The sequence below is a fragment of the Bombina bombina genome, chromosome 6 (genome assembly GCF_027579735.1).
Source record: "Bombina bombina isolate aBomBom1 chromosome 6, aBomBom1.pri, whole genome shotgun sequence".
Classification (NCBI taxonomy): domain Eukaryota; kingdom Metazoa; phylum Chordata; class Amphibia; order Anura; family Bombinatoridae; genus Bombina; species Bombina bombina.
The window spans coordinates 177,256,988-177,271,628 of record NC_069504.1 but is presented as its reverse complement, the minus strand read 5'-3'; the positions used below and the strand labels follow the sequence as shown (position 1 = coordinate 177,271,628).

The window sequence follows — 14,641 nt, the reverse complement described above, 5'->3', positions numbered from 1 at the left end:
ACACATGGAGTTGGTAAGAAGAATTAAGACTTCTAAATGTGAGTCCTTGTAACCCTGGCCCCATGGCTTAGACGAATCATAACTGCTAACTAAGATGATCAGATAAAATGAGGCAGTGAGGGTGAGGGATTTTTTATTCTTTGCTGGGTACCCTCTGGTGAGGGTGGGCAATGAGGGAAGGTGATATATTATTCAGATCTATATGTCTTCGAGTGAAGCTTGAGAATATCTGGGTTTAGATACTCCCTCCCTGTGGTGGCAGTTTTATCTCTCTTCTCTAGATATAATCAGAGACAACTGCACACTAGTAGTCCAGTAGACTAACAGCTTCTGAAGGGGATTTGTAAGGAGTTTGTAAGTAAGGAGTTTGGGTATTTTATGTATCCCTAGGAGAGTTAAGGAATTAATAATTTGTACTCCTTTATGGGGTTAATCTGTTTACAATATTCCCCTTATACATAGAGCTTCTCGGCGTGAGAATTTTTAGTAGCCGAAGCTCTTTTATACGCCTTATCTGGGCTATTGGTTTTTATGTGTGCCGCCATTTTCTCTCCTATGCACTTTATGGAGACTGACATGCTGCTGTTAAATACCTCAGGGGGATCTTAAGATGCTATAGACTTGTCGATCTATACCCCTTTGTTTCTCCTCTGGCTGTAAGAGGAACTTTAATATTTTAATAACATACCTAATGATAAAGACAATGCGCTTGTTGTATAATCCTGTTTTTCCGGCATGACATGGCGGCTGTGATGCAATGTTAGGTTTGCTTTATAGCGTCTTTTGTCTGACCTCCTTGCGGCGTTTCTCCTTTCTAAGTCTCTCATTAAATTACTTTTTATTTGGCAGTCTGCTATTCTTATAGTTGACTATATGATCTTTGAAATTTTATTGTTTTCCTTTGTAAGTTCAGGAAAATTTATTTTCATTCGACTTTAGAGTTCGAGTAGTGGCTTATAGGGCATGGAAAATTTTATATTGCTGATATTGACCACTTATTTTTTTTTCCAGAGGTGTAGATTTACACTTCGCATTTGGACTAGACTATCGTCGTCTACTTGCCGGAAGGGGCCAGTGTATAGTGCGGGGGTATGGTGTTCTCCAGCTAGATGTAAGCCTTGTATTAAACCAGTGGAGATACTAATAAACCAATACGGGATTTCCCCAATGTGAGCGACCCGCAATGGTTACTTTAATCGCCTTCCTCTGCACTGCTTAGGCAGAAGAAGTGTTTTTTCCCTGTGGGTCTGTGTCGTATAAATTATATTAGACTACTGTGGTCTTTAACTTTTCAGGGAGACTGTTTAAAACCTATATGTGAATGTTCCCTTCCTTGCATAAATCGACTCTAGAATGTGTGTTCTCCTTAGTATGTATGTACTCTAAGTAGTACTTCTATTCCTCTAGGAGGATAAGGATGCCTAGATATTTTATTTTATTTTTAAAAAACATGTACAGGTGAAACTTGAAAAATTAGAATATTGTGCAAAAGTTCATTTATTTCACTAATGCAACTTAAAAGGTGAAACTAATATAAGAGATAGACTCATTACATGCAAAGCAAGATAGTTCAAGCCGTGATTAGTCATAATTGTGATGATTATGGCTTACAGCTCATGAAAACCCCAAATCCACAATCTCAAAAAAATTGAATATTGTGAAAAAGTGCAATATTCTAGGCTCAAAGTGTCCCACTCTAATCAGCTAATTAACCCATAACACCTGCAAAGGGTTCCTGAGCCTTTAAATGTTCTCTCTGGTTCAGTAGGAATCACAATCATGGGAAAGACTGCTGACCTGACAGTTGTGCAGAAAACCATCATTGACACCCTCCATAAGGAGGGAAAGCCTCAAAAGGTAATTGCAAAAGAAGTTGGATGTTCCCAAAGTGCTGTATCAAAGCACATTAATAGAAAGTTATGTGGAAGGGAAAAGTGTGGAAGAAAAAGGTGCACAAGCAGCAGGGATGACCGCAGCCTGGAGAGGATTGTCAGGAAAAGGCCATTCAAAAGTGCTGAGGACTTGCACACGGAGTGGACTGAGGCTGGAGTCAGTGCATCAAGAGCCACCACACACAGACGGATCCTGGACATGGGCTTCAAATGTCGTAATTCCTCTTGTCAAGCCACTCCTGAACAACAAACGACGTCAGAAGCGTCTTACCTGGGCTAAAGAAAAACAGACCTGGTCTGTTGCTCAGTGGTCCAAAGTCCTCTTTTCTGATGAGAGCAAATTTTGCATCTCATTTGGAAACCAAGGACCCAGAGTATGGAGGAAGAATGGAGAGGCACACACTGCAAGATGCTTGAAGTCCAGTCTGAAGTTTCCACAGTCTGTGTTGATTTGGGGAGCCATGTAATCTGCTGGTGTTGGTCCACTGTGCTTCATTAAGTCCAGGGTCAATGCAGCCGTCTACCAGGAGATTTTGGAGCACTTCATGCTTCCTTCCGCAGACGAGCTCTATGGGGATGCTGACTTCATTTTCCAGCAGGACTTGGCACCTGCCCTTACTGCCAAAAGCACCAAAACCTGGTTCAATGACCGTGGGATTACTGTGCTTGATTGGCCAGCAAACTCGTCTGACCTGAACCAAGAGAAAGATGAGAGACATGAAACCGAACAATGCAGAAGAGCTGAAGGCCGCTATTGAAGCATCCTGGTCTTCCATAACCACCTACGTAGTGCTACAGGCTGATAGCTTCCATGCCATGCCTCATTGAGGCAGTAATTGCTGCAAAAGGGGCCCTAACCAAGTACTGAGCTACATACAGTATGCATGCTTATACTTTTCAGAGGTCCGATATTGTTCTATGTACAATCCTTGTTTTATTGATTGCATGTAATATTTTAATTTTCTGAGATTGTGGATTTGGGGTTTTCATGAGCTGTAAGCCATAATCATCACAATTATGACAAATCACAGCTTGAACTATCTTGCTTTGCATGTAATGAGTCTATCGCATATATTAGTTTCACCTTTTAAATTGCATTAGTGAAATAAATGAACTTTTGCACGATATTCTGATTTTTCGAGTTTCACCTGTAAATATAGTTTTGTGTTTTCTTTTCTTCTGAACGTACTGTGTTTTTCCTAGCATTGACTGACATCTGGTGGCAGTCAAGTGCAACTGCATGCTCATTATGTTTTGTTTTTTACATATTTATTGAGCCTGTTTCTATTTCTAACAATTCATATTTCAATTTAGGTGTATATGAATAATATTTCATAATAAAGTTAGATCCCTGTATTTGATTTGTGCTCTTATTAAGGGGATTTAGCCTAATGTCTGTGACTCCTTGGTATGTTTTTATATGTAACATACTTCTCATATTAGTGTTTTTAAGACACATGTATATTTATTTCTAGTTTTCGATCTACAGGGAGTGCAGAATTATTAGGCAAATGAGTATTTTGACCACATCATCCTCTTTATGCATGTTGTCTTACTCCAAGCTGTATAGGCTCGAAAGCCTACTACCAATTAAGCATATTAGGTGATGTGCATCTCTGTAATGAGAAGGGGTGTGGTCTAATGACATCAACTCCCTATATCAGGTGTGCATAATTATTAGGCAACTTCCTTTCCTTTGGCAAAATGGGTCAAAAGAAGGACTTGACAGGCTCAGAAAAGTCAAAAATAGTGAGATATCTTGCAGAGGGATGCAGCACTCTTAAAATTGCAAAGCTTCTGAAGCGTGATCATCGAACAATCAAGCGTTTCATTCAAAATAGTCAACAGGGTCGCAAGAAGCGTGTGGAAAAACCAAGGCGCAAAATAACTGCCCATGAACTGAGAAAAGTCAAGCGTGCAGCTGCCAAGATGCCACTTGCCACCAGTTTGGCCATATTTCAGAGCTGCAACATCACTGGAGTGCCCAAAAGCACAAGGTGTGCAATACTCAGAGACATGGCCAAGGCAAGAAAGGCTGAAAGACGACCACCACTGAACAAGACACACAAGCTGAAACGTCAAGACTGGGCCAAGAAATATCTCAAGACTGATTTTTCTAAGGTTTTATGGACAGATGAAATGAGAGTGAGTCTTGATGGGCCAGATGGATTGGCCCGTGGCTGGATTGGTAAAAGGGCAGAGAGCTCCAGTCCGACTCAGACGCCAGCAAGGTGGAGGTGGAGTACTGGTTTGGGCTGGTATCATCAAAGATGAGCTTGTGGGGCCTTTTCGGGTTGAGGATGGAGTCAAGCTCAACTCCCAGTCCTACTGCCAGTTTCTGGAAGACACCTTCTTTAAGCAGTGGTACAGGAAGAAGTCTGCATCCTTCAAGAAAAACATGATTTTCATGCAGGACAATGCTCCATCACACGCGTCCAAGTACTCCACAGCGTGGCTGGCAAGAAAGGGTATAAAAGAAGAAAATCTAATGACATGGCCTCCTTGTTCACCTGATCTGAACCCCATTGAGAACCTGTGGTCCATCATCAAATGTGAGATTTACAAGGAGGGAAAACAGTACACCTCTCTGAACAGTGTCTGGGAGGCTGTGGTTGCTGCTGCACGCAATGTTGATGGTGAACAGATCAAAACACTGACAGAATCCATGGATGGCAGGCTTTTGAGTGTCCTTGCAAAGAAAGGTGGCTATATTGGTCACTGATTTGTTTTTGTTTTGTTTTTGAATGTCAGAAATGTATATTTGTGAATGTTGAGATGTTATATTGGTTTCACTGGTAAAAATAAATAATTGAAATGGGTATATATTTGTTTTTTGTTAAGTTGCCTAATAATTATGCACAGTAATAATCACCTGCACACACAGATATCCCCCTAAAATAGCTAAAACTAAAAACAAACTTAAAACTACTTCCAAAAATATTCAGCTTTGATATTAATGAGTTTTTTGGGTTCATTGAGAACATGGTTGTTGTTCAATAATAAAATTAATCCTCAAAAATACAACTTGCCTAATAATTCTGCACTCCCTGTAGGAATCCAATTGTATAATTTTTTGCTCATATTTAAATGTCTGTGACATGTTTTAAGGTTCTGATTAATTCATTAGGTAGATTACTGAACTAAGGACTGGGAGACATGGGTTCAAATCCAGCACAGAATCTATGCTCAGCAATCACACACATAACCTGACGTGGTGATTATTCTGTTTCTGGTCTCTTTGTTATTGTTTTTTAGGACACTTATATTTTTATGTCTATGTCTTTATTATAGAAATAGTATTTTAAGTTTTGTAATATTGAGGTGACATTTGTTAATCGGTGTCAGGTATGATTTAATGTATCATACTCCATCTCTTAGTGTCTTTTGAACACTTGTATACTTATCCTTGTTTTGGTTTATAGGATTACTTTTTTATTATCCTTCTCATATTGAAGGATGTTTTCTTATGTCTATGACATTCCTTGTCTCTTAGGACTTATTTAACATCTCCTGAGTTTGGTTAGTTTCCAAATATATATATATGGATAATGTGATGAGCATTATGTTTGCTTGTCGTGCCCTTTTCTTCTGTTATGTGTGATCAGTCCACGGGTCATCATTACTTCTGGGATATAACTCCTCCCCAACAGGAAATGCAAGAGGATTCACCCAGCAGAGCTGCATATAGCTCCTCCCCTCTACGTCAGTCCCAGTCATTCTCTTGCACCCAACGACTAGATAGGATGTGTGAGAGGACTATGGTGATTATACTTAGTTTTTATGACTTCAATCAAAAGTTTGTTATTTTAAAATAGCACCGGAGCGTGTTATTACTTCTCTGGCAGAGTTTGAGGAAGAATCTGACAGAGATTTTTTACTATGATTTTAACCGGAGTCGTTAAGATCATATTGCTGTTCTCGACCATCTGAGGGAGGTAAAGGCTTCAGATCAGGGGACAGCGGGCAGATGAATCTGCATTGAGGTATGTGGCAGTTTTTATTTTCTGAATGGAATTGATGAGAAAAGCCTGCCATACCGTTAAAATGACATGTATGTATACACTTCAGTATTCTGGGGATGGTATTTCACTGGAACTACTGTGTTAAAGGTCACTAATCCTTTTTAATAACTATTCTCATGTTAAACGTTTTTGCTGGAATGTAGAATCGTTTACATTGCTGAGGTACTGTGTGAATAAATGTTTGGGCATTATTTTCCACTTGGCAGTTTTTTGCTTTAATTGTGACAGTTTCGTTTCTCTTCACTGCTGTGTGGGAGAGGGAGGGGCCGTTTTTGGCGCTCTTTGCTACGCATCAAAAAATTCCAGTCAGCTACTTTTATATTTCCTGCATGATCCGGTTCATCTCTGACAGATCTCAGGGGTCTTCAAACTTCTTTGAAGGGAGGTAAATTCTCTCAGCAGAGCTGTGAGAATTCTTATAGTGACTGTGTATAAAAAACGTTGTTTTGTTTTCTTATGTACAAATTTAATTAGTGTTGTTTTTTTTTTTTACTAATGGGAACAAACCTTTGCTAAAAGTTGTGTTGTTTTAAAATTTGATGCAATAACTGTTTTTCAGTTCATTATTTCAACTGTCATTTAATCGTTAGTACCTCTTTGAGGCACAGTACGTTTTTTTGCTAAAAAAAGATTATAACCAAGTTGTAAGTTTTTTGCTAGTGTGTTAAACATGTCTGACTCAGAGGAAGATATCTGTGTCATTTGTTCCAATGCCAAGGTGGAGCCCAATAGAAATTTATGTACTAACTGTATTGATGCTACTTTAAATAAAAGTCAATCTGTACAATGTGAACAAATTTCACCAAACAGCGAGGGGAGAGTTATGCCGACTAACTCGCCTCACGCGACAGTACCTGCATCTCCCGCCCGGGAGGTGCGTGATATTTTGGCGCCTAGTACATCTGGGCGGCCATTACAGATAACATTACAAGATATGGCTACTGTTATGACTGAAGTTTTGTCTAAATTACCTGAACTAAGAGGCAAGCGTGATCACTCTGGGGTGAGAACAGAGTGCGCTGACAATGCTAGGGCCATGTCTGATACTGCGTCACAGCTCGCAGAGCATGAGGACGGAGAGCTTCATTCTGTGGGTGACGGTTCTGATCCAAACAGATTGGACTCAGATATTTCAAATTTTAAATTTAAATTGGAGAACCTCCGTGTACTACTAGGGGAGGTCTTAGCAGCTCTCAACGATTGTAACACTATTGCAATACCAGAGAAACTGTGTAGGTTGGATAAATACTTTGCGGTACCGGCGAGTACTGACGTTTTTCCTATACCTAAGAGACTAACTGAAATTGTTACTAAGGAGTGGGATAGACCCGGTGTGCCGTTCTCACCCCCTCCAATATTTAGAAAGATGTTTCCAATAGACGCCACCACTCGGGACTTATGGCAAACGGTCCCCAAGGTGGAGGGAGCAGTTTCTACTTTAGCTAAGCGTACCACTATCCCGGTGGAGGATAGCTGTGCTTTCTCAGATCCAATGGATAAAAAATTAGAGGGTTACCTTAAGAAAATGTTTGTTCAACAAGGTTTTATATTACAACCCCTTGCATTTATCGCGCCGATTACGGCTGCGGCAGCTTTTTGGATTGAGTCGCTTGAAGAGAACCTTAGTTCCTCTACGCTAGACGACATTACGGACAGGCTTAGAGTCCTTAAACTAGCTAATTCTTTCATTTCGGAGGCCGTAGTACATTTAACCAAACTTACGGCTAAGAACTCAGGATTCGCCATACAGGCACGCAGGGCACTGTGGCTAAAATCCTGGTCAGCTGATGTTACTTCTAAGTCCAAATTACTTAATATACCTTTCAAGGGGCAGTCCTTATTCGGGCCCGGTTTGAAAGAAATTATCGCTGACATTACGGGAGGTAAGGGCCACGCCCTACCTCAAGACAAGGCCAAAGCTAAGGCTAGACAGTCTAATTTTCGTCCCTTTCGGAATTTCAAAACAGGAGCAGCATCAACCTCCACTGCACCAAAACAGGAAGGAGCTGTTGCTCGTTACAGGCAAGGCTGGAAGCCTAACCAGTCCTGGAACAAAAGCAAGCAGGCCAGAAAACCTGCTGCTGCCCCAAAGACAGCATGAACCGAGAGCCCCCGATCCGGGACCGGATCTAGTAGGGGGCAGACTCTCTCTCTTCGCCCAGGCCTGGGCAAGAGATGTTCAGGATCCCTGGGCACTAGAGATCATATCTCAGGGATACCTTCTAGACTTCAAATTATCTCCCCCAAGAGGGAGATTTCATCTGTCAAGGTTGTCAACAAACCAGATAAAGAAAGAAGCGTTTCTACGCTGCGTACAAGATCTGTTAACAATGGGAGTGATCCATCCGGTTCCGTGGTCGGAACAAGGACAAGGGTTCTACTCAAACCTGTTTGTGGTTCCCAAAAAAGAGGGAACTTTCAGGCCAATCTTAGATTTAAAGACTCTAAACAAATTCCTAAGAGTTCCATCGTTCAAAATGGAAACTATTCGGACAATCTTACCCATGATCCAAGAGGGTCAGTACATGACCACAGTGGATTTAAAGGATGCTTACCTTCACATACCGATCCACAAAGATCATCACCGGTATCTAAGGTTTGCCTTCTTAGACAGGCACTACCAGTTTGTAGCTCTTCCATTCGGATTGGCTACGGCTCCAAGAATCTTCACAAAGGTTCTGGGTGCCCTTCTAGCGGTACTAAGACCGCGAGGGATTTCGGTAGCTCCGTACCTAGACGACATTCTAATACAAGCTTCAAGCTTTCAAACTGCCAAGTCTCATACAGAGTTAGTTCTGGCATTTCTAAGGTCGCATGGATGGAAAGTGAACGAAAAGAAGAGTTCTCTCTTTCCTCTCACAAGAGTTCCATTCTTGGGGACTCTTATAGATTCTGTAGAAATGAAGATTTACCTGACAGAAGACAGGTTAACAAAACTTCAAAATGCATGCCGCGTCCTTCATTCCATTCAACACCCGTCAGTAGCTCAATGCATGGAGGTGATCGGCTTAATGGTAGCGGCAATGGACATAGTACCTTTTGCACGCCTACACCTCAGACCGCTGCAATTATGCATGCTAAGTCAGTGGAATGGGGATTACTCAGATTTGTCCCCTACTCTGAATCTGAATCAAGAGACCAGAAATTCTCTTCTATGGTGGCTTCATCGGCCACACCTGTCCAGGGGGATGCCATTCAGCAGGCCAGACTGGACAATTGTAACAACAGACGCCAGCCTACTAGGTTGGGGCGCTGTCTGGAATTCTCTGAAGGCTCAGGGACTATGGAATCAGGAGGAGAGCCTCCTTCCAATAAACATTCTGGAATTGAGAGCAGTTCTCAATGCCCTTCTGACTTGGCCCCAGTTAATAACTCGGGGGTTCATCAGGTTTCAGTCGGACAACATCACGACTGTAGCTTACATCAACCATCAGGGAGGGACAAGAAGCTCCCTAGCAATGATGGAAGTATCAAAGATAATTCGCTGGGCAGAGTCTCACTCTTGCCACCTGTCAGCAATCCACATCCCGGGAGTGGAGAACTGGGAGGCGGATTTCTTGAGTCGCCAGACTTTTCATCCGGGGGAGTGGGAACTTCATCCGGAGGTCTTTGCCCAAATACTTCGACGTTGGGGCAAACCAGAGATAGATCTCATGGCGTCTCGCCAGAACGCCAAACTTCCTCGCTACGGGTCCAGATCCAGGGATCCGGGAGCAGTTCTGATAGATGCTTTGACAGCACCTTGGAACTTCAGGATGGCTTATGTGTTTCCACCCTTCCCGCTGCTTCCTCGATTGATTGCCAAAATCAAACAGGAGAGAGCATCAGTAATTCTAATAGCACCTGCTTGGCCACGCAGGACTTGGTATGCAGATCTAGTGGACATGTCATCCTGTCCGCCTTGGTCTCTACCTCTAAGACAGGACCTTCTGATACAGGGTCCATTCAAACATCAAAATCTAACTTCTCTGAAGCTGACTGCTTGGAAATTGAACGCTTGATTTTATCAAAACGTGGTTTTTCTGAGTCGGTTATTGATACCCTGATTCAGGCTAGGAAGCCTGTTACCAGAAGGATTTACCATAAAATATGGCGGAAATACCTATACTGGTGCGAATCCAAAGGTTACTCCTGGAGTAAGGTTAGGATCGCTAGGATATTGTCTTTTCTACAAGAAGGTTTAGAAAAGGGTTTATCAGCTAGTTCATTAAAGGGACAGATTTCAGCTCTGTCCATCTTGTTACACAGACGTCTGTCAGAAAATCCAGACGTCCGGTCCTTTTGTCAGGCTTTAGCTAGGATCAAGCCTGTGTTTAAAGCTGTTGCTCCACCATGGAGTTTAAACTTAGTTCTTAACGTTTTACAGGGTGTTCCGTTTGAACCCCTTCATTCCATTGATATAAAAATGTTATCTTGGAAAGTTCTGTTTTTAATGGCTATTTCCTCGGCTCGAAGAGTCTCTGAGTTATCAGCCTTACATTGTGATTCCCCTTATCTGATTTTTCACTCAGACAAGGTAGTTCTGCGTACTAAACCTGGGTTCTTACCTAAGGTAGTCACTAACAGGAACATCAATCAAGAGATTGTTGTCCCATCCTTGTGTCCAAATCCTTCTTCAAAGAAGGAACGTCTTTTACACAATCTGGACGTAGTTCGTGCCCTCAAGTTCTACTTGCAGGCAACTAAAGATTTTCGCCAAACTTCTTCCTTGTTTGTCGTTTACTCTGGACAGAGGAGAGGTCAAAAAGCTTCTGCTACCTCTCTCTCTTTTTGGCTTCGTAGCATAATACGTTTAGCCTATGAGACTGCTGGACAGCAGCCTCCTGAAAGAATTACAGCTCACTCCACTAGAGCTGTGGCTTCCACTTGGGCCTTTAAGAATGAGGCCTCTGTTGAACAGATTTGCAAGGCTGCAACTTGGTCTTCGCTTCATACTTTTTCCAAATTTTACAAATTTGACACTTTTGCTTCTTCGGAGGCTATTTTTGGGAGAAAGGTTCTTCAGGCAGTGGTTCCTTCTGTATAATGAGCCTGCCTATCCCTCCCGTCATCCGTGTACTTTTGCTTTGGTATTGGTATCCCAGAAGTAATGATGACCCGTGGACTGATCACACATAACAGAAGAAAACATAATTTATGCTTACCTGATAAATTCCTTTCTTCTGTTGTGTGATCAGTCCACGGCCCGCCCTGTTTTAAGGCAGGTAAATATCTTTTAAATTATACTCCAGTCACCACTTCACCCTTGGTTACTCCTTTCTCGTTGTTTCTTGGTCGAATGACTGGGACTGACGTAGAGGGGAGGAGCTATATGCAGCTCTGCTGGGTGAATCCTCTTGCATTTCCTGTTGGGGAGGAGTTATATCCCAGAAGTAATGATGACCCGTGGACTGATCACACAACAGAAGAAAGGAATTTATCAGGTAAGCATAAATTATGTTTTTTTACTGTAAGGTTTCGGGATCTTTAGCATTTTTATGTTTTATCGCTACCTTTTTAAAGTAGACGTATATCTTAAAGGGACCCATAACACCTTCTAAAAATTGTTTAAACTAACTTATATTTACTAATAATAACAAAGTAATCATGAATCCCTATTCTTGCCGCTCAGTTTACCCCAAACAGTTAAATAAGAGTGTCTTTAATTAGACTGCTGATCTGCCGCTTGGTGATGCTATGTATGCCACCATATTGCCACACGGGCACAGCAGTCACGTGATGGTGCATGGCAGATAATGTTATTAAGTTTAGAGAAGGATTACCAGAATGATCTCTCACAGTGGTGCTAAGTGAGTGCTGTAATTAGCTGTATAAACATTTTTCATATGTGCCTCATATTTATATAAATAAATATTCTGTTTGTTAATTTCAAAGAACTGAAAACTTTTTCTAAGTTAGAAGAAATACGTGTGACTCTGCACTGTTGAGTGCACGGCTAGAGGAACTGTTGTTTAAGCTAATAGCAAGCTGAAGCTACACAGAGGGGGAAGGAAGGAACTGAAGATACATGGAGGGGGGGGGAGGGGGAAGTGGCATGCTCCGTTGGACGAAGGGAGCTGATTAACGCTGCAAATACATTTACTAGAAGATTTATGCACATAAATCTTCTAGTAAATGTATTTGCATTATTATTCAGTTCCCTTCTTCCCACGGAGCATGCCACTCCCCCCTCCTTCCTCCCCCCTCCGTGTATCTTCAGCTTCTTCCTTCCCCCTCTGTGTAGAGGTTGCGTCTAAATGCCAAGCTTCTATGGTATGGTTCAAGATCAAGAGATCCACAAACCGTTCTGATCAACGCTCTGGCGGTGCTTGGGATCTCAGTCTTGCATTCTGGTTCCCTCCGTTTACTCTCCTTCCTCGAGTCATAGTTTGTATCAATCTGGAGAGGGCATCTGTGATTCTAACAGCTCCTGCCTGGCTTTGCATGCTCTGGTTCGATTCTGGGGAAGATATAATCTCTTCCCCCTTGGTGGTTACCTTTGAGGAAGGACTTTCTTCTTCAGGGTTCCTTACTCCACCTAAATCTTGATTATCTGAAGCCTCTGCTTGGAGATTGAACGCCTAGTCTTGGCTAGACACGGTTTCTCTGAGAGAGTAATTGATACCATGCTTCAGACTCGTAGTCTTGTTACTCGCTTTCCATAGGGTATGGCATAGATACCTTTATTGGTGTGTAGAGTAGTTTCTCTCTTGGAGCAGGATGAGGGTTCCTCAAATTTTTGTATTTTCTTCAGGTGGGCCTGGAGAAAGGTTTTTCAGTCAGCACTCTGAAAGGGTCAGATTTCTGCACTGTCTATTTCTTTTCTCAATCATCTGGCAGATCTCCCAGATGTACAATCTTTTGTCAGGCCTTGGTCAGAATAAGGTTTGTGATTTAAACTTGTTGCTCCCTCTGGGAGTCTTAATCTTGTCCTTAAAGGTCTGCAGCAGGCTCCGTTTGAGCCTATGCATTCGGTGGATATTAAGTGTTATCTTGGAAAGTTTTGCCTTTTTCTTCTATTTGCAGAGTTTTAGAGCTTTCGGCTCTGCAGTATGATTTCCCTTACCTTATTTTTCAGATAATGCGGTCCTTATAATAAACTGGGATTTCTTCCTAGGGAAGTATTGGATCACAATATCAATCAGGAAATAGTTTTTCCGTCCTTTTGTCCTAATCCTTCTTCTTCGAAGGAACGCCTGTTGCATAGCCTGGATCTTGTGCGTGCTTTAAAATATTATCAAATAATTTATCTGCCCTGTTTGTTGGTTTCTCTGGTAAGCGTAAGGGTCAGAAGGCTTCTTCTTCTCTTTCTCTCTGATTGAGAAGAATTATCTGATTAGCTTATGAGACAGCTGGACTCGGCCACCTGAGATAATTATGGCTCATTCCACTAGGGCTGTCTCTTGTTCCTGGTCTTTCAAAAATGAAGCATCTGTGGAGCAAATCTGCAAGGCGGCCACTTGGTCCTCATTGCATACTTTTTCCAAATTCTACAAATTTGATACTTTTGCCTCGGCTGAGGCTTCCTTTGGGAGAAAAGCTTTTCAAGCGGCCGTGCCTTCTGTTTAGGTCTGCCTGTCTTGTTTTCCCTCCCTTTTATTCTGTGTCCTCTAGCTTGGGTATTGGTTCCCACTGGTAATTGGAATGACATTGTGGACTCTCCATTCTATAGGAAAGAAAAAAAAATTTATGCTTACCTGATAAATTTCTTTCTTTCAGGGCATGGAGAGTCCACGACCCGCCCTTATTTACATTTAATGCAGCAGTTTTTTTGTACAAGCCTCAGGCACCTCTATACCCTTGTGTTCTCTTCTTTTTCCATTTTCCTTCGGCCGAATGACTAGAAGGTTATGGGTAAGGGAAGTGACATTTAACAGCTCTGCTGGGGTGCTCTTTGCCTCCTCCTGTTGGCCAGGAGTTGAATATCCCACTAGTAATTGGAATGAAAGGAAATTTATCAGGTAAGCATACATTTTGTTTTTTTTTTCTTTATGAAGGTTGGGTCTGTATGAAGGTTTTGTTTTTCATTAAAAAAAAAATAGCACTACAGAATGTGGCTGCACTTTACAATTAACGGATAATAAAATTAATTTTCTTTTTAATAATAGCTTATGCTGAACTTGAAACTGGATCTACAAGAGTCTCTCCTGTGGGTTCTACTGTCGGCTCCTTAAGAAATTTGAACACTGATCAAGACCCAGTATCCAGAGCCACACAACAGTATCTAGAAGTTCTTAAGAAGAATTATATGATCTAAACACTAATAAAATGCAATACTTAACGTTTACATGAAAGGGTCATTCCATTGCCAAAATGACAGGATTCATTAGAGCATGAAATGTTTTCATTACTGATCCTAACCAACTATGGGGTCGATCACAATCCTTTGAAAAATCTTTTCAAATGGATTATCTACAAAAATCCCCATAGACTTTAATGGTGAATTTTGCAGAGAAATGTCATTAAATAAACTTTTCTAAAGGATTGTGATTGACCGCATGTGTTGTATGTCTGCAGATCATGGTCAGTGTGAAGCTAACCTATTTCCATGGGTTAAACACATATTTCAAGGGTCAGTAATACAAAACATGCATTCTCTAATATAGAACATCAGCTGTTTTGCATTAGAGCACCCCTTTCAGTTTCTACTTAAATGTGAACATAGTTTAATGTAGTTACATTGTATTTCAAACATACATGTTACATTGTTACACATTGCACTTGCACAGGATTGGTACTTTAGCTTTA

The 14,641-nt window shown here is 41.5% G+C and overlaps 1 protein-coding gene across 1 annotated transcript in view; it reads left to right on the top strand.

The window, feature by feature from the left end:
• Positions 1 to 14,438, top strand: part of LOC128664358 (ankyrin repeat domain-containing protein 26-like) — a 418,274-nt gene extending 403,836 nt beyond the window's left edge. Inside the window, exon 38 of the mRNA XM_053719196.1 lies at positions 14,002 to 14,438. Coding sequence (XP_053575171.1) covers positions 14,002 to 14,150 — 149 coding nt within the window. The 3' untranslated portion in view covers positions 14,151 to 14,438. The remainder of the gene's footprint in view (positions 1 to 14,001) is intronic.
• The last annotated feature ends 203 nt before the right edge of the window (positions 14,439 to 14,641 follow it).